The sequence below is a fragment of the Mercenaria mercenaria genome, chromosome 10 (assembly GCF_021730395.1).
Source record: "Mercenaria mercenaria strain notata chromosome 10, MADL_Memer_1, whole genome shotgun sequence".
NCBI lineage: Eukaryota > Metazoa > Mollusca > Bivalvia > Venerida > Veneridae > Mercenaria > Mercenaria mercenaria.
This window is the reverse complement of record NC_069370.1, coordinates 56,036,330-56,061,223: the sequence shown is the minus strand read 5'-3', so window position 1 is coordinate 56,061,223 and position 24,894 is coordinate 56,036,330. Positions and strand designations below refer to the sequence as shown.

At 34.2% G+C, this 24,894-nt stretch overlaps 1 protein-coding gene across 1 annotated transcript; it reads left to right on the top strand.

Moving 5' to 3' along the window:
* Positions 1–8,191: 8,191 nt before the first annotated feature.
* Positions 8,192–24,835, top strand: LOC123561497 (plancitoxin-1-like). Its single transcript, XM_045353922.2, has 8 exons — positions 8,192–8,347; positions 14,441–14,618; positions 14,863–14,953; positions 16,206–16,370; positions 17,372–17,566; positions 18,828–18,934; positions 19,674–19,805; positions 22,404–24,835. The coding sequence occupies exons 1-8, from the start codon at positions 8,226–8,228 to the stop codon at positions 22,527–22,529; spliced, it is 1,116 nt and encodes a 371-aa protein (XP_045209857.2). The 5' UTR covers positions 8,192–8,225; the 3' UTR covers positions 22,530–24,835.
* The last annotated feature ends 59 nt before the right edge of the window (positions 24,836–24,894 follow it).

Here is a 24,894-nt window from a genome sequence, read left to right as displayed (position 1 = left end):
CTCTTACACAAGCAGACATGTTATCTAGATCATTTTTCTTGCCTATCACGTTAAAAATAGATCGTGGTTACAAATAGATTTAGCTATTTCCTGGCATTAATTTTATAGTTTAACATATATAGTGCCAGTACTAGATCTATGCGGCGTCACCTTAGCTATTTTTGAGGGAAAGACAGAAATATCTGTCCTTGTGCGTGCTCGGACAAATGTATACAGGCAGGCAAGAAATAAGTTTACTTGCTTTGATAGTTGACCATTGAAACGAAGGTAAAATCAGTTATCGCGTCACACCAAAACAAATCGAGAATTAATATAGATTGCAAAGTCGCCTCATATTTTTTGTAAACTCAAGAAATTCATATGAGAAACTGTTTACTTTTGTTAAGACTGCCAAGCGTTTATTTTTTCTTAAACTTTTGATGAGCCAGCTTAAGGTATCCGATCGTATCCAATATGATGTCTGGTAAGCCCATATAATTTTGGTATCATTTGAAAGTGTATTGTCTATTGAAAAAGAAAATATAAATTGCATGGCAAAAATATGTCATAGAATTTGTATTTTTTTTCACTTTATAGATCTACTGTAGATCTAGTTTTCAATGATAGTACCTAGTTATAACAGTGTAAGACTTATCATTTTGCAGTCAATAGTGATTCTTCATATTATTTATTGTCATCTTATTTACTAATTCTTGTTCAGCAGACACAACCCTTTCACATGATACAAAACAACAACACCAACAACAAACAAAACACACACACATGGGGTCACAAAAGATAATAGGTAAGGGTAGGTTTCTCGGAAGCACAGAGCACCACAAACACAGTCTCCGAGCCACGCATTTGCAAAGTAGGCCCACAACAAAAAAGAAGCTGTAAAGGAAAAATATTACAGACGGGTTCCTTCAAAAATCCACAAGTACTAGTACATTTTAATTTTATGCAAAATATAGATAGAGGGGGAGGAAGGGGTAATGGGTAAAAAGGGGGAGGGGGTTGAAGGGGAAAGTAGAACAAGAATGAATATACAAAGGGAATGCTACGTTCCTTGATCACAGTTACACTACAACGTAAACCACAGTAGCGAGGACATTCATGTACCAAAGACAAACACACCCGCCCACACAAGATATAACAATACTGTAGGGCACCGCCCAAGACATACAGACACACAAGCACACAAACGGACACGTATAAGCAGGAAAAAACCACAATCGGGCACTGCCTTAGGATTCCGGCAGCTCAAATTAAGGTGGGCACGAAAACTTACTCATAGTAAAGGGGAAGGGGATGCCAAAACAAGGGAGCGCAGTTGCAAGGGGAAAGGATGGGGGCGATAGGGGGAGTGAGGAGAAAGAGGAAAGAAACACTAATAACAAAAAAGACAACATACGCAACATATAAAATACAAGACAGACAGAAAACAAGTTGAAAATAGGGGCATCGCCTTGGAAGGCCTATTTGTTGATCGGATTCCTTAATTTAAGTAATTTATAGAACTATTCCTTGTAGGCCTACTTTTTTTACTGTGTACTACAGTATAGTCAAATTCATCGTTCTTTCGTTCATTCTATCATTAACGGAGCTATAAAAAATAACTTATAACTCTTTGGTTCATTTATTTGTTCGTTAGTTCGTCCGGTCCATAGGCGTAACCAGATTTTCTCGGAGAGAGGTGCGAGTACGAGTTGTGAAACGATGAGGGGGTAGGTGTGGGAGGGGGTTTCCCCCTGCCGCCCTCCCCCAGAAAATTTTTAAATCAAGAAGTCATTTCGTGCGATTTGGTGTGTATTTGAAAGCTTACTGTTGGGTAGATATGTGATTCATTTTATCGATTTTTTTCTGTGAATAGTAATTAATGTCTTTGTACGTTCAGTAAATTTATTTGTAATCAGAAAGTTAATAATAATACAAATGTAGATATTAATATAAAAAAAGACACAACTATTTTTAAATATTTGACAGATGCATAGAAAAAAGGTCATTGTTGTTTATGAAACAAAGTTTACATTGTACAATTTATTAGAAAATTAATGTAAATTTAAACTGTCATTTTTATATATTTCATTCCATTATTGTGAAAAGGTATATAACTATACATAATAATTTTTGCATAAAAGTAATGCTCTGATCTTTCTAAAATCATATTCTATGATACAAAGATTAATTACATGTATATATACACAGCTGAGAATATTTGACAAGTAATACCTACTTCACATTTGGCCCTGCGATGCGTCTGCGGAGCCCGTAGACTCCTCGTATCCTCCTTTCTGTACAGGATGCGGCAGTGCGATTTTCGTACGGGTTCAGGGGCTCCGCAGCCTCTACGATTTTGCTTAGTGAAAAATTATACAAATTAGAAAAATCGAAAGCCCGTAGCTCGTCGACGTGCCGCAGATGGCATTGCGCAATCCCCGCACGGGCATCTTTAGGAGGCCTTGCGCTGATCGTGCAGCCAACGCATGGTGCCCGAAAGAAATCGCATGGAGACTGTAGACTGGTTGGACCTTCGCACGGCCCTCGCACAGCTGTCGCAATTTTGCAGCTTGCTGCTCGTGCGGTACGCTTTTCTGTCAATTTAAATCTAATTCAATCTAAATTCACGAAAGCGCAGGAAAATTGCGTCTTTGAACGGAAATGTCGTCATAGCGTTTAGAAACCCCACGACAAAATATTTTTTTATTTTTAGCAGCTGTAGCGTGACACTGTATTTTTCATAAATATATCTATATTTGAAAAATAGGGACCTCCGTGGCCGAGTGGTTAAGGTCGCCGACTTCAAATCACTTGCCCCTCATCGATGTGGGTTCGAGCCTCACCCGGGGCGTTGAATTCTTCATGTGAGGAAGCCATCCAGCTGGCTTACGGAAGGTCGGTGGTTCTACCCAGATGCCCGCTCGTGATGAAATAATGCACGGAGGGGCACCTGGGGTCTTCCTCCACCATTAAAGCTGGAAAGTCGCCATATGACCAATCATGTGCCGGTACGACGTTAAATCAAAATAAAAAAAAAAAAAATGAAAAATACCCGGTATACTGAAAGGAAAAAGGCACAGCTATAAAATTTGATTTCATATGCAGTTTCATGTATAAAAATGCAGAACTATTTACGTTAGATTAATTCCTCATAAGGCTAGATCTAATACTCACTTATATAGCAATGCATTTATCATATCAGTACCTAATCCATACTGTATTCACTAGTCTTTTCGCACTTTCTGTAAATAAGACTTTTAAGCTCGAGTTTCCTTTGACGAACGTTGGCAAATCAGTCAATTATAGCTAATCAATCTAGAAATATAAGATGGTTGTAATAACAGTCCTCTGTATTGATTGATAGCCTACATCCAACCTTTCTTCAACATTAAAATATTAGGTAAAAGTCTGCAAAAAGCTGCCAGGTCTTTTGGGATATAGACGGTCATCAACAGACTTTATACAAATGTTACAGCGTCAGTAATAGAAAACACATGTAAGCTGGCGAGCGTAGCGGGCCGAAAAAAAAACAAAAAAATGGACATTCAAGGGTATTTTGGTGTAACGAAGAGGGTACACCTGACCCTCAACGTGTGCGACCGTGCCCTAGATAGGTATACGAGTCAGCTCCGTATACTTCTGGGAGACATTTTCTATTCATAGAACATAAAGTCCTTTTCAGTATGATAGCCATAAAATAGATTTATAACGATCGTTTCTATTTATAACATTATGAAGTCATTCTTAAAATAGAATTCAAAATGACCGCTGCGCATGCGTACTGAATTCATTTCTTATATGCACATGAGTTACTATTTATAGTAACTAGGTCATCCAAGATGGCGCCCGTTTGTTTGCAAGCAAACCGACGCCTATACTACTTCAATCCAACAGACTTTATACAAACGTTACAGCGTCAATAATAGTAAACATAATTATGTAAGTTGGCGAGCGTAGCGAGCCGAAAAAAAATTGGACATTCAAGGCATGCGCGGATCCAGGGGGGGGGGGGGGGGCCGGGGGTCCGGACCCCTCCTGGAAAATCCTAAAAAAAACAGGAAAGAAGAGAAGAAGGAAAGAAAATGTTTTTTTTCGAAAAGGCAACATTAGAACCGCATTCAAAGTGTATGTGGCTGCTGCTACATACGACCCCGACATAATTCATATTTATATTAATCATTCCAAAGAAACTAAGAATTTTACCTTTAAGAAAACTAAATTTTATCATTTTTCCCAAATTCAACAGGTTAGCACATAAAACTGTGAAAATAAGGGGTATATTGTATATATACGGTAACTGCATTGGAAAAGGTGTTCTTGAATGCTCCTAAAGCAGGAAATGAAGCGTTGAATATCAAAACTTTCCTGGGGACACGCCCCCCCCCCACACACACAGCTGGACCGCTAACTTTCTAGTCAACCTGTTCAACAAAAACTTATTGACGACCCTGTATCTTTAAACGGCTAAAATCCACACAACACACACATCAAATTATTTAGTGTGTGAAGACACATGTTTGTCCTAGCTGGAATACTTGTTAGATCTTCCTGGTCATAGTGAGTGGTTCGGTCAAGATACAAGATATAATAATAATAATAATAATAATAATGACTTTATTTTACGAGGCAAACATATTTGGAAACCAATCTTACATAATGGGCCTCAACATATATATATGTACATGAGAAAGAATACACTAATACAAACATAATTATTAAAACATAATAAAATTACAATGAAATACATTTAACGAAATACATTTAACTAAGTTAGTCTGTAAAATTAAATATTTATGGGATGGAATATTTAAGATTTACATAAGGTTTTGCTGTCCACCAGAGTACCACCATGACAAGAAAGAAGTTATAAATGTTGACAAGGAGCTTGATTGGCGGATATTAAGTGGGATTTTATTCCATATGAAAGGACCTGAGTAGGCCAGTGACTTTCTGCTAAATTCTAATCTTGGTTTAGGTACATTTAGAAATTGTTGTTGTGTGTGATCTGAGGGCAGTATTATTTGAATGTGAGAATAAGTTAGACATGTACTGTGGGAAAAGGTTATTGACTGATTTGTAAACAAAGATTGCGTTTTTATATGAAATTCGATCATGGATTTTCATCCATTTCAGTTCTTGAAAGAGTTCTTCTGATGGTGTGTCATGGTCTTTGTTGAGAATAATTCGTGCTGCTCTTTTTTGAAATTTGTAGATATTGTTCAGAAGATCACTATTACAGTTTCCCCATATTGTGCAACAGTAGTCTAGGTGGGGTAAGATATATGCATTGAAAAATAGTTTGCGCATTTCAGTACTCAAGTATTGCTTAATGCGTAAGAGAAGATATAGCAATGAGTTGCATTTTTTAAGAAGTTGGCCAATCTGTGTTTCCCAATGAAGTGTATGATCAACATGAATTCCTAATAACTTTTCACATTCACTGAATTCCATTTCTTGATGTTATAGGGTTACTTTAGTTATATCTGTTGATTTAAGTTCTGTATTATAGATCCTATTTGATGGTGATATTAACATTGCCTTAGTCTTCTGGGGGTTTGGTTTCATAGAATTTCTGTGACACCATTTGTTGATGGTATCAAGACTGTTCTGTAATGTTTTACGAAGACATGCTAGTGAGGTGTCATATGCACTGATGGTTGTGTCATCTTCAAATATGTCTGTAGGTGTGTTTTGTAGATGTAATGGCATATCATTTATGTATAAGATGAATAGAACAGGACCTAAAACAGATCCTTGAGGAACACCAGATGAGATTTCTTGAGCACTGGATAGTTTCCCTGAGATGGCCACCTGTTGTGTTCGATCAGAAAGATATAACTTGAACCAGTTGATAGCATCATTGGAAAAATTGTAATCCTGCATTTTATCGAACAAAAGAGAATGATTCAAAAGGTCGAACGCTTTTGTAAGATTAAGAAATATTGTACCAACCAATTTATTGTCATTGATAGCATTGATCCAAGAGTCTATTATTGAAGTCAGTGCTGTTTCGCAAGAGTGGGCTATGCGAAATCCGGATTGTGTAGAGTGGAGTAAACATTGCTGTTCAAGATATTGTTTGATATGTTCACCAACATGTTTTTCTAGAATTTTTGACAGAATTGGTAAGATGGACACCGGACGATAGTTACTGATGTCTGATTTGGTGCCTTTTTAAATATAGGTACAACTTTAACTTTTTTGAAAAATGAGGGAAAGGTATATGAAGATATGCTTTTATTGAATATTTGTGTAAGTGGTTGTGCTATTACTTCAGCTCCGATTTTCAAGTACTTGGCTCCAATACCGTATAGGCCAGTAGCCTTGTTAATTTCAAGGTTTTTAAGTTGTTTGGTAATGAATTCATTTGTTATAAGTGGAATGGTGAATTCTGGGGTTGAACTGGTTATTTTCGATTTGACAAAGTTGTTCAGGAATGTTTTGTCGTCGGAAGACATTTTGGAGCAATTATCTGGAGCAGATTTAAAGACTGTGGTGAAAAAAAGATTGAATGCTTCTGCTGTAGTGAGTGCATCATGGATAGGGTTGCCAGAGTTGTCGGTGATCATGTTTGTTTGGTGTTTTGTTGTTTTGCCAGAAAGGTCTTTGAGATTTCGCCATAGCTGCCGTGGATTTTTATGGTTATTATTGATGGTGTTTGAATAGAATTCTTTCTTCGCTTTTGATATAAGTAATTTGGCTTTGTTGCGCCAGTGCTTGTATTCATTTATGTCAGTTGATCTTTTAGCATGATCTCTTTTTTGTATGGCCTGTGTGATATCATCATTGAACCAGTCTGGCAAGTTTTTGTGTTTGACACGTTTTCGTTTCTGTGGTGCATGTTCATTTAGTGCTTGTGTGAACAATACAGTAAAGGTATCCATAGCATCATTTCTGTCTTCAAATATATCAATTATTGACCAAGGCTGGCTTTTTAGTGTTTGTATAAAATGTTCTTCGTCAATTAAAGTGTTTGACATCTCTGTATGTGATAATATTGTGTGTATGTTTATGTTCTAAAAGATACAAGAAGATTTATTTAACGTCGGATAAGTATAAACATATAACACTAGCTTAGAGCTATTTTCCGACAAACATATTTATAAGCTCAACATAAGGAAAACAGCTGTAATAAAATGCATATATGTTAAAGCACATTTAAAGCAAATAAAGCATCTGGCTCTAAGTAGATAAGAAACAAATCACAAATTATCACATACATGTTACAGCACATTAAAGCAAAATAGCACATAGGTACTAGCAAATAAAAAGAAAAAGCAATTTACAACATGTATACAGATTGAAACGCCCGCCCGCTTAGCTCAGTAGGTAAGAGCGTTGGTCTACGGATCTCGGGGTCGCGAGTTCGATCCTCGGGCGGGGCGTATGTTCTCCGTGACTATTTGATAAACGACATTGTGTCTGAAATCATTACTCCTCCACCTCTGATTAATCATGTGGGGAAGTTGGCAGTTACTTGCGGAGAACAGGTTTGTACTGGTTCAGAATCCAGGAATACTGGTTAGGTTAACTGCCCGCCGTTACATGACTGAAATACTGTTGAAAAACGGCGTTAAACCCAAAACAAACAAACAAATATAGATTGAAACACATTTAAAGCAACATAAAAAAAGATTAGCTGACACTACACAAAAATAAGAAGAGTCACATTTTACAACATGCATTTTAAAAAAAAAACATAAAAGAAGAAATCATATACATGCTATTAAAGCGAACATATGAACTACTTAAATCAGCTGAAGAGGACATTTGCATCACCAGCATAGCATTCTGTAACTAAAACTAAAAGACTTTTTAAAGAGGAAAACAAGGATTACACACACAGAACTAAAAGTACATTTAAATTTAAAACCATTGGTATTATACAATAAATACAATACAATACAAATTACAATACAATACAATACAATACAAATTTTATTTATTGTCGGTAGGCACAACAAAAACAACATTAGCTATGAATAGCTATTGACCGACTTAGAGATGACAACGCAAGCAAACCACAAAAAAGAAACTAAAACAAAAAACTAAGGGTATTTTGATGTGACACTGCACATAATACTCGCAGAGAGGAGCGCTGCAGTATAAATAGATAGATAGACGAAGCGGGTGGGGTGCGATCACACCCGTCGCACCCCGCTGGTTACGCCACGGCGGCCGTAATGACAAATACCATACTTATCACGTGACTGCTCATGTGATACATTATCTTCCTGTTTGACAAGATGGCGGGAACCAGGAAGGAACTGAAAACCGCAGAAATATTATTTTTCCTTGTTTTATTCGTTATCAGATTCCGTGTTAACTGTCTCAATTGTTTGTCACAAGACAATGAACCTATAGACTGGTAAGCATACACTTGAAAACACTGCTATTTAGTGGTAAACTTGTTTATTTTAACATTTTAACCAAGCTGCTGATAATTGTGCACATCATATGATTTTCGGTTTCAGTATTCATGATTCAGATTTCCTCGAAATTCATTACGTCGCTCAAGAATCTATCCACATCAGAATCTTGGTATAGAAATGATGTGTTAAAAGCATTGTACATAGATCATTCATTGTATTCTGTGATAACTGTTGAGGCAAACATTATGGCATCAATTTTGATTGATCAGGTCGGATATCCGGGAACTTCAGCGTAACGCGTTGCGTAGCAACAAGCGGAGGTGACAGCAAATGCTAAATTGTAATTGAAAAGCATTTCATGTTTCACTAGTGCTGGTTGTTTTTCTTTGCTTAAAGTAAAATTTTGGGCAATATTAATAAGTCAGTGAATTTATAATGTAGCATGATGTTCCAGAAATCACTCCTGAGAAAGAAAACTTTCTTTTTTAGGTTTCAGACGTGATATTCATTATTGATCCCTGTAAGCTGCAAGGTCCCATATTTGTGACTGACTGGAGGAAAATCATAATTTAAAAAATCAGAGGTCTTTTAATAAAAATAAATGAAATAGTGAATCTAGCTCACCTAATTAGATTTCTCCATTTGTTTCACTTTTCTCATTCTATTTTGTAGTCTGCCATTAAAATAGTTCAGAAAGCCAGATAGCTGAAACTGTGTTGTCAAAAGTTATTCAGTGACGCCAATTTTAATTAAATCAACACTTCTTAGCTAAATTCTGATTTGTGTGAGATTTAATGAGAGGTGTCATAATCTAAAGCTTAATAGTACCAGGAAGGTCTAATACGGGGAGTAGAAACTCCGTATAAATCAATACATTTATCTGTACTATGCTGTCGTCCATACCTGTAAATATCGACCAGTCGTTAGCGATCGATATTTTGTTTTCGCCACTATCGATTAGCGCGTAATTAGCATATTACCTCATGTTAATCATGGAGCTATAACACTTATTGTTCAAAGGGTTTACCAGTCACATGTTAAGTGGCAATAATTAGATGATCAGAGATTGATCTAAAGGGATTCTGAAGCCAAAACAGCATGCGACTGCATGTGGTGATATGCTTAATTATTATGAATTAACTCGAGCTCACTTCCCTGAAGAAATATTTTACCACGTAACTTCAAACCTTTATCAAAGGGCCGATTTTTGTTGGATTTGAATAAAAAAAGGAAAATAACAGAAAGCTGACACTTTGCTTAATCTTGTAGAGCCATAATTATAATTATTGTTTATAATGTCAGATTTCTACATACAGAAACAAACATTCTTCTTGAACGTAGGGAATGTTTCAAACGAAATTGTTGTTTAAACTCCAAAATTTGTTTAATAAATTTAATCTTAAAACTGATGTGTGAAAAATACAATGTATTTAAGTTAAAATAACAATACTTTTTTTTAAAAAAGGCCGACAACGAAGTTACATTTAGTATTCCGAACTTTTAGATAAAACTGCAGAAAATCATCTAGGTTTAACACGCATTTAAATGGTGAAGAACAGAGCAATATCATAAACAAATATTTTCAGGCAACAGTTTACAGTTTTGACTTGCTATTTTCATTAAAATATGTCCTAATTTTTTTTATTCTAAATACTCTGAATCAACAAGGCAAAAAAAACGACATCTTTCTCTCTGGGTAAGACAAGTCTAGATTTAGCCATTTTCACAGGGCGAAAAGTAACATTAATGTAGATATTTTCCATTTAAAAACAGATGCAGGCAATAATTTCATGGCAGAACTTTTGTTTTCAACAAAAAATTCAACAAATGCTTTCCCAGATTTTCACTGAAAGGACGAGTTAAACTGTAAGGCGTAAGTGTTTGAGTAATAGCAGAATAACCTACGGCATACGCTTCGATTGGACGACAGCATCAGATAAGATAAATGCCTGTTTCCAGTCCCCGTATCAGTTGTTCCAGATAGTACATTATGCGTAAATATTGGAGAAGGGATTTTTTCTCCCTCGAAGCGTATCAGAATCACAATGTAATATCTTTATCTGCATTTATAACACAAAGAGATTTTTTATACGTTACTATTGTTTTAAAAGTAATATGACATCTAGAGCTACTGTGTTAGACGTGAAGATAAAATGATATATGATAAGTGCATGCTAGCTTCTTTTTACAAAAAGCCAGGACGTATCAATAAATTGATGACTTCTATTTACGAAAATACTGATCTCTGCTTTGTAGTAAATTGTCAATTATTTAAAACTTCGCATCCATATTTTTTGTTAATTGTTAGATTGTCACAACTGACTGCTTCCACATGCCATAAAATTAAAGCATTTATTCCAGTCATAAGTCATAAATCACTATGGAAACCAATCAGTATGTGGTATATTAATGAAAATCAGTTTTGACCAGTTCCTAATGACTATCACTAATTAATAGATTGATTTCCTGTTTGTTTTATCCCTCTGATGTACCCCTTCGGGGCCTTATGGTAATTTCCTGTCTTATCCGTTTGATGTATGCCTTCAGGGTCTTATGATATTTGGAAGATGCACATTATTGTTATTTGCCTGTCAGCTGACAAAGGGATTAATAGAGCTACTACATAAAAAACTTAATATTAATACACATGCCCGAGCATAACGTTCTTTTGAAATTTTAAAATCAATTCACCAAACTAATTTTTGACTGGAAGGACATTTCTTCAAAAAAAAAATAAAAAGAATGCAATAAGATTGCACAGAATAAAGTATAAGTTTTCAACTTTATTTAAATGACTTTCATACTTAATGTACTTCGACATCATAGCATTTTACATAAAACTAAATAAAACATATCGCACAAAGTACATTTCAGAAAATGGCAACAATATAATTATTTCAGAGCATTAATACATTTAGAAAATCAGCCTTTTTTTAAAAGACATAAAAGAAATCAGAAAATTAATTTACTTATTTATTTGATATGTTCATTCTTGAAAAAACATTCTTTTTTCAAGACACTTAAAAGATTCTCTGACAGATGAAAGAAACAACTGCTACGATTTTAAGCAAGAAGTTGAATAAAAAAAAATGTTATGTTCTCAGATATTTAGTTTAGTTTAATACTTATATATGCAAACTGAGAAAATGTTGAATAAGCTTGGAAACTTGTTTTAATTATAACTGATCTGTAGCGCCGAAGAGCTGACAATACCTAATGTGTCACTGTTTCCAGACCGTTTTAAAATGCCACAAAATCAATTATTACAAAAACCCTACTTTTTTTGAAAAATATATAGATCGTACCATAGCGTAAGGACTGTAGATAATAAAAAATGACTCTTGATTTGTTTTTTTTGAAAATAAAAACATCACAACCCACACCGCTAGTTAAATTGCTACGAATAGCCGCGTCCTGCTTTCACCTCCAAGGTGATTTGCATAATCGATTGCTCCAGATGTGACGTCATGCCGACCTGATCAATGTCAGATAGTGCATCACATCTGTTTCAATACTACTGGATGAATGATGTTCAGCATAATTTCTATCTGTTTTAATCGGCATCTTACAAAGCAGATGTTTGGATATTTAGCCACTGGGGCTAACGCCCTTCTGAACTCTGAACCATGGCCCTGAGAAATCAGTCTTCAACATAAAGAATTTGAAGGCCTTCATTATTTGTTAAGCTTCTATTCAAGTTGTGCCTGTCTAAATGATTTACAGGTGGAAACCCTTTGTCAATCCACAAATTTTGTAACTATAATGTCCTTGTTTTTATCTAAGTATATGCAGGGCTCCAGATAATTTTTTTGGCCAATGAGTATTAACTCATCATATTTTTTGTGAAAGAGTAAAATTGTAAAATCTGAAATTGACTAGGAGTAGATTTAATTTTACTCCTGAAAATTTATAATGAATGTGAAAAAAAAAATAACAACCAGAAATGAGTTTTATAACATATTTATTGGTTCCTGATGAAGGTTGTTATACAACCGAAACCGGTAGAATATTAAATAATAGTTAAATTGACCTGGTGTTTGACGTGTCATTCCTCCTTTTGATTACTTACCAGTTTTTATAACATATTTATTGGGTACATAACACCCATGAATTTGTTTGCAGTTCAGTTTCAATTCAATATTCAAGGTTTTGCTTCTTTTTTTCTCCCTTGACTTGCTTTGGCTTCATTCACCAAAAAATATGAAAGTGCAACATTCAGTATAGATCTACCTTTAGTTATATTTTTGGAATCATTTTTGTTGGTTTAAAGAATTCATAGTGTTTGTTCACTTTTCCAGTCTTAGAAAAAGACATTTTTGTTGTTTACTCCGCAGTGGAAGTTGATATGATAAACCGACGCCCGCTTTAAAATACACTACCGTACCGTCAATATTAATTCCCAACTATTTGATTTACGCACGCATCAAGTGTATAATTAAGTTTAACCTAGGTCTATCGAGTACCATTCAATGCGTGTGTACATTCAATGTGGGAGAATGCTTACCGAATCAGATTTTTTTTTACGCTAGTAAAAAGTAATTGCGTGCGTTTCTGTAATTTCATATACGTTTTTATACGCTTAGAAATTATCAGACATGCATATATGCATTATTTCAAAGCGTAATTTACGCTAATACGCATCTTATCTGGAGCCCTGTATACTCTCTTGTAATATAGTTCCTTCGCATTTGGGTCCAAACAATGATTTTATGCATTAATAAAATTGCTGTTCCGGATATGTTATTTCTTAAATGAATAGAACAGAAGTGTAGCCACTGTTTGTAGAGACATGTTACCACTGTCTGCCCATCAGCCCAGTTCATTGTGAAGTATTTTTAAAAGACAGTAACTTCAGCTCCACTTGAGGTAGTACAACTGTAATGACAACAGACTTTTACCATTATATGACGTTTTCACTGTATGCAATTTTTTTAATTCATCAGTTGCTACGAAAATCTGTGTGACTCTGTGGGATACAATAATGGCTGAAGAAGGTTAAAAAGAATGTGTAGTCGGAAGGAATTTGCCAAAAGTTGTTAAGGGGCGACTGTTTTAAAGTAATTAAATATACCCTTGTGCAATCCCTGACTGTGGATTGGAAGATATGGAAGACATGTGCTTTAACTATTGAGCTTTAAATATATAAATACTGATGGGAGTCAAATGTCATATTAACTTTTAGTTTAAAATACCTGTTGCAAGCTATAAGAATGAAAACTATTATCTTATGCTAACTAATGAAAGACTGTATTCTATCAGTTAAATTTTTTTATATCTCATCACTCACGTTGTGAAAATATGAAATCTATATTTTCACACTGAGAGATATAGCTCCGCCCCCTCATACATTGTGTATGAATTTTAAATTATTTGCCTAAAACAGGATGAAAATTGTAGTCGCACTTTGTACTTTATAGTATATTTCTCGATTCAAATTATTTTACTTAATGAGAATTTCATAACGTTATGGAACAAAAAATAAAACAAAATGGAACTTTATGTTGTGTGCGTCTTTCTAACGTCACAACACGTCTGACGTCATGTCTGTTTCCCGCGCTGAGATTAAAAAATGTTGCAAAATGCACATCTCAATGTAATTAAGCATAATATAAAAAGAAAATTTGTTTGTTTTTCGTGAATATTGAATATATCTCACCTTGAAGTGAGAAAATGTTCACATTTTCACTCGCGCTACGCGCACATGAAAATATTTGAAACTAACTATATATATATATGATGCAGGCCATGTAAAAATAAATTAGGAGAACTACTCAGTCAGTGCTGATATTTCCATCCCAAGTACAAATTGTAAATGGCAAAGGTGTCTTTTCTTTTCTAATTAAAAGATATCAGTAACAAGGAACTATTAAACTGTTGATCTAGATATTTTTAGTTGCAAGTAAATAGTTGTATTAATAATAGTCATGTACACAATGTTCAAACATTGCACTATATACATAGTCAACGATGCGCATCATTTGTGTTTAGCAAAGGCTATACCATATTGCTGAATGGAAGTAAAACTTTCAAAAGATTGTTTAATCCAGATTCTTATTTGACTAACACAGTTTTTTAAAATATTTCTTCAGGTTTATTGCATACAAGCTTCCAGGATCAGAGAAAGATGTCCCAAAAAATTCATTTTTCTACATGGATGCAAAGTCACCAGCATGGACATTATCGCCAAAAACTTTAGAAGAAAAGGACCAGGCTATCTACAACACACTGAACCAGATATATAGGAAACAGTCACATGTAAAACCAAAGGTTTGGCTTAGTGACATTCACCACTTTACTTCAGATGTAATAGTCAAATTTTACACTTAAGTTTTATAGAAAAGTTTTAGGAATATAATATTATAACAACTGAGACAGCAATTCTTTCTTATCTGTACACTCAGATTCTTAAGTATCACTGAGAAGCAACTGTCAGAATTTTTCATTGATACAAAAACAATAACAAAAACCCTTTCCCTCTGGTATTTGTATATTCTGCTTTGTTTGTATACAGAATGTGAGCAGCCATACTGGAGAGTTGTTGTATCTGATGTATAATGATGAAGGTCCTGAACATAAGAGTGAGGGACATGGACATACCAAAGGTGATTTATTGTTTGTGTTCACTGACCTTTTGCAGCATATAGATACTGTAATGATAATTATGTCTTGAAATCTTTAAATGAATATATCAATTCTTACAAAAAATACCATACTAATTCACAGAAATGTCCTGTTTTAAGTTATCATATTGTTTGTTTATTTCTTAATTTCAAGTAAAATTAGTTTTATTCCTAAAATAACAAGGAGAAAAAAAACTTTCATTATTTACACAACCCAGATTTGAAAAGACATTTTGCTTATAATCTGTATTTACGTTATGTACAAGGTGTGTTCAGTAAATATGTAGACTTATGGTACAATATAAGAATCTCATATGACTGCCTGTTTAAGACAGAGTTTTCCCAAAACTGAGGGGCTACTTGGAATGGAAAACGGAGCACTAGGGATGCTGACCCAAGAGTTGGGAAAACACCCGCCTTACAGTCATGTTAGATCTTTTTCTTTGCCATCCGTTAATATAATTGAAACTTTTCAAAGATATTGAAAATTAAAAATCAATTTTACATGTACATTATGATGTCATGATATGATGTTAAATTATGTTGTCCATGTACACATGTGCTGCTTATCTTTTCCCAAGAGAAAAGATAAGGTAATCTCCTACCATCTTTCCCAGCTAGGTAGAAAAGAACTTTGTTTCTGATATATGTTATTAAGATAACTTGCTAAAACAGAATTAATCCATACAGCACAGAATTAGAGGTTATTCAATAACCATGGTAATGCTGTACTAGCCCAGCCAGGTAGTTGGCATTTTGAAATCTTAAAATCATATATAACTGCAAATAAAAATAAGAAGATCATTTCAGTGAAAGATCATTGTAATTTTGTGATAACAATTTTAAGCTATGTTTCCTTAGAATTTACTAGCATTTGTTGGTTATTTGAGTCTTTTATGGGTGTAATATCTTGGCCAGATTTGATAACCAGCTGGATAGTCTTAGTCACTCTTGAGTTATGGCCCTAGAATTACTCAAAATTCCCAAAACTATATCTCTATACCATCTCCATTAAGATAGATAATCAGCCAATTTGGATAAGTTTTCCAAGACTCAGTTGTTAAAGATTGGCATCATTTGCTCAATAGGTACAGTATCTTTAATGTTGAAATTTATTTTCTTGGACAGGCTTATTTTGTGACAGTTCGGCAGTCTTGTTTGGACTTATATTCTGTCGGCAATGTTTTCTGTTAAAAATAGATCTAATGATAGAAATTTGCTTATTTCCCTTCAGGTGTGATAGCTTTTGACAGCAAGAATGGTTTTTGGTTGGTTCACAGTACCCCAAAGTTCCCTCCTTCAGGTTCAGAAGGTTATAGTTGGCCATCGTCTGCAGATATCTATGGACAAAGCTTTCTTTGTATTTCCATGGAAACAGAAGGAAATGTTAATGAAATTGGTAAGAACAGAATTTAAGAGAAATCTCATTTATGTTCTGTTAGATATTGCAGTTAAATTTTTGTACGCCTGCTTGCTAAAGTCAAGACTCTTCTCCAAAGAGGTCACTGGTTTAATTTCCATTTTGGTCATAACCTGTAGCATCCCATTAAGCATCAGTACTGGATGCAAGGATAAGAACTGAATTTGAAGACCAGTCTTGAAATTCCATAATCTGATTGGTTGGTTCTGAGCACAATTTAGAAACTGGCCAATGGCAAGGTAGCACTCAAAACTCCAAGAATGGTCTCAAGTTTTAGTTTTATATTACCTTTGAGCCTGAAGACCAAACTTGTGAGTGATTCAAGCAAGCTTTATTTTCACAATCACTTGAAAAGGAACATTTTGACACAGATGCCATGTCCTTCATGATGATAAATATTACTTTCTGGAAATTAAAACTAATATGCCTCTGTCTAATGTGACTTCACAATTACATTTTGGTCAGTGTTTGGCAGGTGGCCTCCAAATGCAAATCTGATTGAAGTTAATTAATACCTCGGTTAACAACGTCTCTGGAGAGCAAAAAGCTCCTTTCAAAGGCAGATATTTTCCTTCCCTTTAGAAAAAATAAAGAATGTATAATGAATTAACGTCTTTTGAGCAACAACTTCATACAGCAAGCCTGTTTATTCGTCCAGGTGGTGTATACTATAGAGGTTGAAATGTATTGTAATTATGCAAGTTTTACTGATTATGCAAGTGTTACTGATACATCTTAAACCTTTAGCCTGCTGACGGCAAGTGATTCTGCTTTTGTGACCATTGCAGACCAAGATCAGCCTGATCTTCCGTGCAGGCAGGTCATGGTTTGCACTATTCGCTATTCAGTCAGTAAATTTTCAGTGAACACCCCTTTGAATAATAAATGGTATTGCCCAAATTTAATGATTTAGAAATTTAGCATGCTAAAGTTTAATTGATCCTAAATTAAGAGAAGTTGCACAATGGTTTCTTTTTCAGGACACCAATTACTGTTCAATTATCCATACATCTATGACAAGAATATCCCCTCCTTTGCTTCACGGTACCCAAATATGACTGATGCTTTAAAGGGAAAACATGTCACTGAAGAACCCTGGTACAGAGAAACTAAACTTACATCTACATCAGGAGTGGTGTTCCATTCATTTGCTAAATATTCAAAATTTAATGCTGGTAAGTATGTGACAGATTTAGCACAAGATAACATGTAGTTTTTGTTGAAACACTTGAACTTGGAACTATAAGTGTAGGTCGATGATCTGACATCCTGCATCAACACTTTAACTTAATCATCTTCTCTGAAACTGCTGGTAAGAATGACACCAAACTTGGTTTTTAGCATTGAAGCATGGACCTCTCTTAATTTTGTGCAAATTCTTCTGTATGGCCACTTTTAGGAGTAGCCACCAGAGCTAGAAATAGTAACACCTTTAAATTGCTTCTTCTTGTGAACCACTTGATGGATTTTCACTTAGCTTTGACTCTAGCATCCTTGTATGGATCTCTTTCAGAATTGTTTTTATGATTTTGCATTGCCTTTTTTTAGGAGCCAAAAGAGCTTAAAATAGAAAAAAATAGAAACAGTGAATGGCAAAACCTGAGTACAGAAAATTTGAAACAAATTAGAATTACATTCATTAAAGATGTGTAAGATAAGCATAGGCTTAATGAATTATAAGTATTTGTTACAACTTACACTGATGTGGCTGTATTTTATTTTGAATGGCTGTTTAATTGTGATATTTGCATCTACATGACACAGTTGTCAAATTTTGACTATGTTTAAAAACTTATTTCTCAAATATGTACAATCCATGTAAATTTTTCTGTATGATCTACCAGGGAACTGAAAAATATATTCAATGACTTTGTGTGTTGTTGGTATGCGGAAATTTGACCATATTTTTTTGGGTGGAGAATGACAGAGCATGAAACGAAGTGTGTCCTGAAATGCAGCACTGCAGAATTGAATACATTCATTTAATAAATATAATTATTATAGTAAATGGGTGCTGGATTTATTTTTTGATCCTGGACTGTCTGTGGATGGTTTTTTTTATTATATATAGCATCAGTATTGACCAAACAAATGTGCCGAATGCCTGTGATTCAACTTAGAAAATTTGGTGGAAATTTTATGTGCAAATTGTTAAATAAATGTTGGAATTTCAGGAACAGGAAAGAGGGTGGTTCAATTCACCTGTTTTACATAAAACACAGAATGCTTGTCCATCTGAAATCTAGGTCAAATCAAATACTAGATCACCTAGGGATGAAAAGCTGTATTAGGTGATCCACATAGGGCCTTTATGGCCAGGTGGTTAGAATTAATATTTGTCACATGAGTAAAGTAAATTTCTGAATTGCATTTTACAGAAGTATTAAAGTGTGATTTGAAGTCAAGATTGCATCAAACTATGTACATCTGTTTCAGATCTATATAGTGACATGTTAGCTCCAAGGTTTGAGAGCACATTGCTAGTGGAGACTTGGCAGAATGGAAGAGGGAAGATGTGTTCTAACTGCACTGGGAAATATAAGGTATGTAGAAGCTGTGTTCTGTCTTTACTGACACATTTGATGCATTATTTAACTTCAGTAGCAAGTATAAAGTGAACAGTCGAACAAAAGGTGATTTAGCTGTAAAGAAAATTATATATGTTTGGAATAAGTGTCATTTTAACATTGTTTTTGGTCACAAAACAGCGCTTTTTCTTTCTGTCTAACTGGAACATGCAGCTAACTAGTGCTACAATTACCCTCTAAATGGCTGTACACCCAAGTGAGAATTCTATTATATGATTGTTAAAAAATCTTTTATTATGACCTTGTTGGGGATTTGATTGGACCTATTTCATCTTTAGCTTGTCTGATTAAAACAAAAATTCTACAAGGTATTTTCATCTCTTGATCTGACAGTGTCATTGAGATTGGTTACTGTAAATTATTTGTTTACATCCATGTAAGGCCTAAACTCTTTGCTGTGTTCCCCTTAAGCCATATCCCAAGTTACATTGAACAGGCAGAAATGTTTGTCAACACAAATTGTTGTAATATATTTTCTTTGGATTATTTTTGAAGAAATTTGACAATTGGCCTTTAGATTACTCTACAACTGCCTCAGACTACAAAATAGTTAAATACTTGACCAGATGAGTCTAAACAAACATAGTTACTATGAAAATGAAATTGATAAACGAGAGCTTTTATGTATGTAATAATTGTAGACAGCTATAAATAAATGATACGTTCTTTGCTTTACTGAAGTTTATTCTTTCAGGTTTTCAATATAGCAACATTGGATTTTAAACAACGTGGTATGATGTTCAAAGAAACCCAAGATCATTCAAAGTGGGTTGTCACAAACTCTACAACCAATGTATGGACCTGTATAGGGGATATAAATAGACAGGTAATAGTAGACATAGTAGTTGAAAGATCAAAAGCAAAGTGGTTAAGGCGGCTTACTTCATTCACTTGCCTGTCATTTCTGTGGGTTTGAGCGCTGTTCAGGTAGTCAATTGAGGAATCTTTTCAGTAGTCTAGTGTTGAAGGTTGACTTTTCTACCCAGGTGCCAATTTCTTGTCCATTCTTAATGAAACTTGGTCTGACTGTTTACCTCAATGAAATCTGAGACAAGTTGGAAAAAATTTTTTTCAGGCTGGTCAGATGAACTTTTTTTTACCTTTATGATTATATGCAATCCCTACTTACCTACCCACAAAAAAAATTTGGGTCGTGTTACCGCAAACAATTTTTTAATTACGGCCTCATTGGGTCATATGATAGAAAAACATTGTAAATGTTCTAGAGGCCATATTTTCTTCCTGTTATATATAAAACTTTATTGTGTTTGTCTCTATGAAGTTTAGGTCAGTTTTGAAACCAGATTATCTGAAATAGAAAATTATGTCTCCGTGTCAAATCATCGAAAAAACTTGTTACCGCTCAAGTGGTCACATTTTCTACTTTATCATCATAAAGCTTTGTTAGATGTTTGTCTCTTTCAATTCAAGAATAAATTTGAAACGTGGTTACCTGAGGTCAATAAAACTAGGTCAGTGGGTCAAATAATAGATCAACCTTTAAACAGTTTGTCTGCATAAAATCTTGGTTATTTTCAAAACTGGAATGTCTGAGGCCAGAAACGTAGTTTCTAGGTCATATCATAGAAAAAGGACCACCATTTCTACCTGATTTTCATTAGCCAGAACATCACTAACAGGGACCACAATGGAAATAAGGGATTTCTTCCCTTTTTTGTGTTATCCCTGATATTGATTTACTGATATGGTTCATTATATATGTATATTTCATGAATTTTATTATTTTTTTCCTTGCTGATAAATCTTAATATCATATCAAGAATGTTGTCATTGTAGCCATGTTGTCAATATCGAAATAAACAAACAAAAGCCTTGGTCAGAGTATTTGTCTGTATAAACTTTAAGATAAATTCTAACTGCATTTTCTTTGATCTAAATCTAGAGCAATAAATAATTTGAAATCTTAGGAAAACCATGTTAATATTCTAGAAGCCACATTGTTTACCTGGTGTTCATGAAACTTTGTTACATTGCATTTATGAAATCTAGGTTAAATTCAAAACTTAATCAGCTTGGGTCAAAAACTAGGTCACAGGGTCAAGTCTTTGAAAACCTTTGTGAAAGTTGTACTTCATTTTTGTAAAAATATTGTCAGAATGTTTGATTTATTGAAATCTAGGTAAAACTGGATACTGTGACACCCCTTAATTTCTTAGGTATACAATTTTATGTTTTTTTCCAAAGCAGCTATTTTGTTTGGGTATGAATTTATGGATTTCCATTTGTTAACCCTTATCATGCTGGACACGATTGATTCTGCCTTTGTGGCCAGTGTAGATCATGACCAGCCTGCACATCCATGCAGTCTGAACAAGATCTGCACTGTTCCCAATTCAGTCTGTATGGTTTTCGGTAGGCACCTCTTTTAACAGTTAATGATACTGCCCAAATTGAAAGATGGACAAGTGCATTATAGAAATTTAGTGGGGTCAGTGTTAAGATAAAAGAACTGGAACTTTCCTTGTTTGTTTGGATTCCATTTTGTAGATTGAGACAACTGCAAAATCCATGAAAATTAGCCCCCATGAAAAATAGGCCCCATGAAAATCAGTGATTATTGACTTCACTGTAGTATGGTATCTCAGGTAAGATCTAGGTCAGGTTAGTGATAAAGGGCCTTCATGGCCCTTTTGTTGTAGCTTATCAGTGAGAAATGTAAATACTGAAATACTTGTCTGCTGGCCAATTAGGCCATGTTTCCACATTTCATCTCAGTACACAAACTATTTAGCAGTTTATATATTAAAATTCTATCCTATTGTTTAAAATAAACTTTAGACACATATTGTTTCTTGTGATGAATCACATCACGCTTATGAATAATAGCATAATATATAAATGAGCCGTGCCATGGGAAAACCAACATAGTGGCTTTGCGACCAGCATGGATCCAGATCAGTTCGCTAACAGTATCTCTAATACCAATAGGCTTTGAAAGCGAACAGCATGGATCCTGACCAGACTGCATGGATGCGCAGGCTGGTGTGGATCCATGCTGGTCGCAAAGCCACTATGTTGGTTTTCCCATGGCATGGCTCAGTTATGATTATTTATCTTATAAAGAATTTATTATCATTCAAGTCAGATTACTGTTTAGATGTGTGTGCTTTAAATGGCATGCTAAAAGATATCAATGACAGCATGGTTTTTAAACTGTGTTTCATACATTTATTGGAGAGATATGTGATGTATCTTCTATAAATATATAGCATAAGTTGTCAGTATACACTAGCAGAGATCTAGATAGTGCTGGAATCCAGGAACTCTTGACATTTGATTATGTTGCCATGAAATAACCAGTATACTTTCGAAAAATTGTTCAAAAAGTTGAATCGGATGAGAACTATCAGACATACAGTAATTGTCATTGCTGTTTCAACTACTCATATAATTCTGTTTTCAGATGTCACAGATGGAAAGGCCAGGTGGGACGGTGTGTTTCCAGAATAAATCAGTTTGGCAGAATTTCCACAACTTGATCATCTTGTGTCATAACTGTGGTCCTTACAAGAAGTGCATTTCACCATGATATTTTCAGGAAGCAATAGATCTGCAGATTGTTCTGTTATATTTTATTTTCTCTTTTCAAACAAGCAGTCTTAATTCCATTCCATTTTACAATTTGATAGACTATATATAAAGTCATAAATCTCAGCTGTTTGTTATGACATCAGTTATACAAAATTCATTTTGTCTGTTTCTCAGGTTTATGTGCTTGTGTATTTTGCTAATATTTTCTTGGTGCTTGCATTTGTTTATACTTTTTTTTCTATGACTTTTTTCTTCATTTAAATATAGCCACATAATTTTTGTATGCACTGTCTATTCGAAAGTTAAGATAAATAAGTGGAATTATAAATTCTTGAACATAGCGTTACATTTTAAGTAAATGAAATAATAAATTCTTGAACATTATATTACATTTTAAGTATATGAAATAATAAATTCTTGAACATTATGTTACATTTTAAGTAAATGAAATAATAAATTCTTGAACATTATGTTACATTTAAAGTATATGAAATAATAAATTCTTGAACATTATGTTACATTTTAAGTATATGAAATAATAAAGTTGCCAGACAGGAAAGTCTCTGGTTTTAAGTGTATGAAATAATAGTTTATTGGTAGGAATTTGAAAGTAAAGGTGTCACTTCTAGTACACAAAATGATAAGTTATGGAACAGAAATGCATTCCAGTCTATTAAAAAGTTAATATATAAGTATATTAAATATTGTTTTATTATGCAGGAATGTCTGTGGGTCTTTTGATATGAATTACATGTGAAGAGTTTGCAGAGAAAAACTATGAAAAGAATACTTGAATTTAATTATTACAGAAGGCATTGTTCGAAATTTCGTTTCTTCATAGCTGTAACTTGAAAAATAGGATACCGGTACTTAAAAAATTCATAATCATTCTGAAAAATAATCTTACTAAATGTTTACATTGAACATATGGGTAGTATAAACGTAAATAAAAGTTTTAATAGCTCATGTATTTATGTCAAAATATACATTGCATAATTTTATACTGTTGTTGGCCATATACTTTTATTTTTATAGTGTTATTTGTATATATTGCTTCATCAGAAAGAACATCAATGTGAGGATGCATTGCAAGTATTGAATTCATTTTGGAAGTTTTACATTTGTTAATGTTCAGCAGCTTTTAAAAAAAAAATGTTCATAAATCATGTTGATCATGAGAAATCATATTATGATGTATTACATACTTAATTATGCACTGCATTTCATATTGGGGCATGTTGCATCATTTGTGATGTCAGTTTCATGTTTGTTGTTGTATTTGAAAATATCTTAATGATGGTATTTTCAATTTTACTCACGATCAAAGATATTGATAGGATTTATACTATAGTTACTAGTGTAGATGTGTATGTAAGAAAACGATTATTTATTAGATTTGCATAGAGAAATACACACTCATTCTTGTGCAGAATAATATGCTCCTAAAGTTGCGCAATATTTCGACATGAGAACGTTTGCATATTTCTCGATACAAATCTAATGAGTAATAACCTATAAATGAGCCGTGCCATGAGAAAACCAGCATAGTGAGTATGCGACCAGCATGGATCCAGACCAGCCTGCGCATCCACGCAGTCTGGTCAGGCTCCATGCTGTTCACTTTTAAAGCCTATTGGAATTGGAGAAACTATTAGCGAACAGCATGGATCCTGACCAGACTGCGCGGATGCGCAGGCTGGTCTGGATCCATGCTGGTCGCATACCCACTATGTTGGTTTTCCCATGGCACGGCTCAAATGTGTATACATGTACTTGTTTGCTTCAATCTTTTGCTCTTTTCACTGTGCCATTTCTTTTTGGCAGCAATTATTTTATAATATATATAAGATTTATATGGTAGCTCATGTTTTATTATTATTATTGTTAATATTTAGAGCAGGACAAAGTGCCATGAAATTACTACTATATACATGTATATTTTTGTTATTATTCTTAATACCAACACATTTTGTAATCAAAGTACAGGCACGTACCAGCAATAGAATATCGAGAAATAAAAATGCTGTGTGTTTCAGTTCATTTGAACTAACACATAGATTGACAGCCTATCTATACCTGGCCTCGTAGAATGCTTTATATCCTGCCAGTGTACTAGAATAAAGACACAGTTCCTTCTGACTAATGCCCCCACCCCCTCCAAACTGTTTAATTGGACAAAGGCTGACAAATTCTATTTATCTTCATTTTTTTGTCATACTTATCCTCATTTTGAGATAATTGTTAAAAATGGATAATTTTCACTTTAATGTATTTTTCCAGTTCATGTTAAGTTTTATCTTTTTTTACAAATAAAATAAAAAGGGATGGTGGTGGGAGCGAGAGTTAGTTTGCCATAGTCAAAG

Coding starts and splice junctions, on each gene's coding strand:
- LOC123561497 (XM_045353922.2), top strand. CDS start 8,226: ATGGCGGGAACCAGGAAGGAACTGAAAACCGCAGAAATATTATTTTTC. Junction 8,348..14,440: donor GACAATGAACCTATAGACTG/GTAAGCATACAC, acceptor ATATTTCTTCAG/GTTTATTGCATACAAGCTTC. Junction 17,567..18,827: donor ATATTCAAAATTTAATGCTG/GTAAGTATGTGA, acceptor CATCTGTTTCAG/ATCTATATAGTGACATGTTA.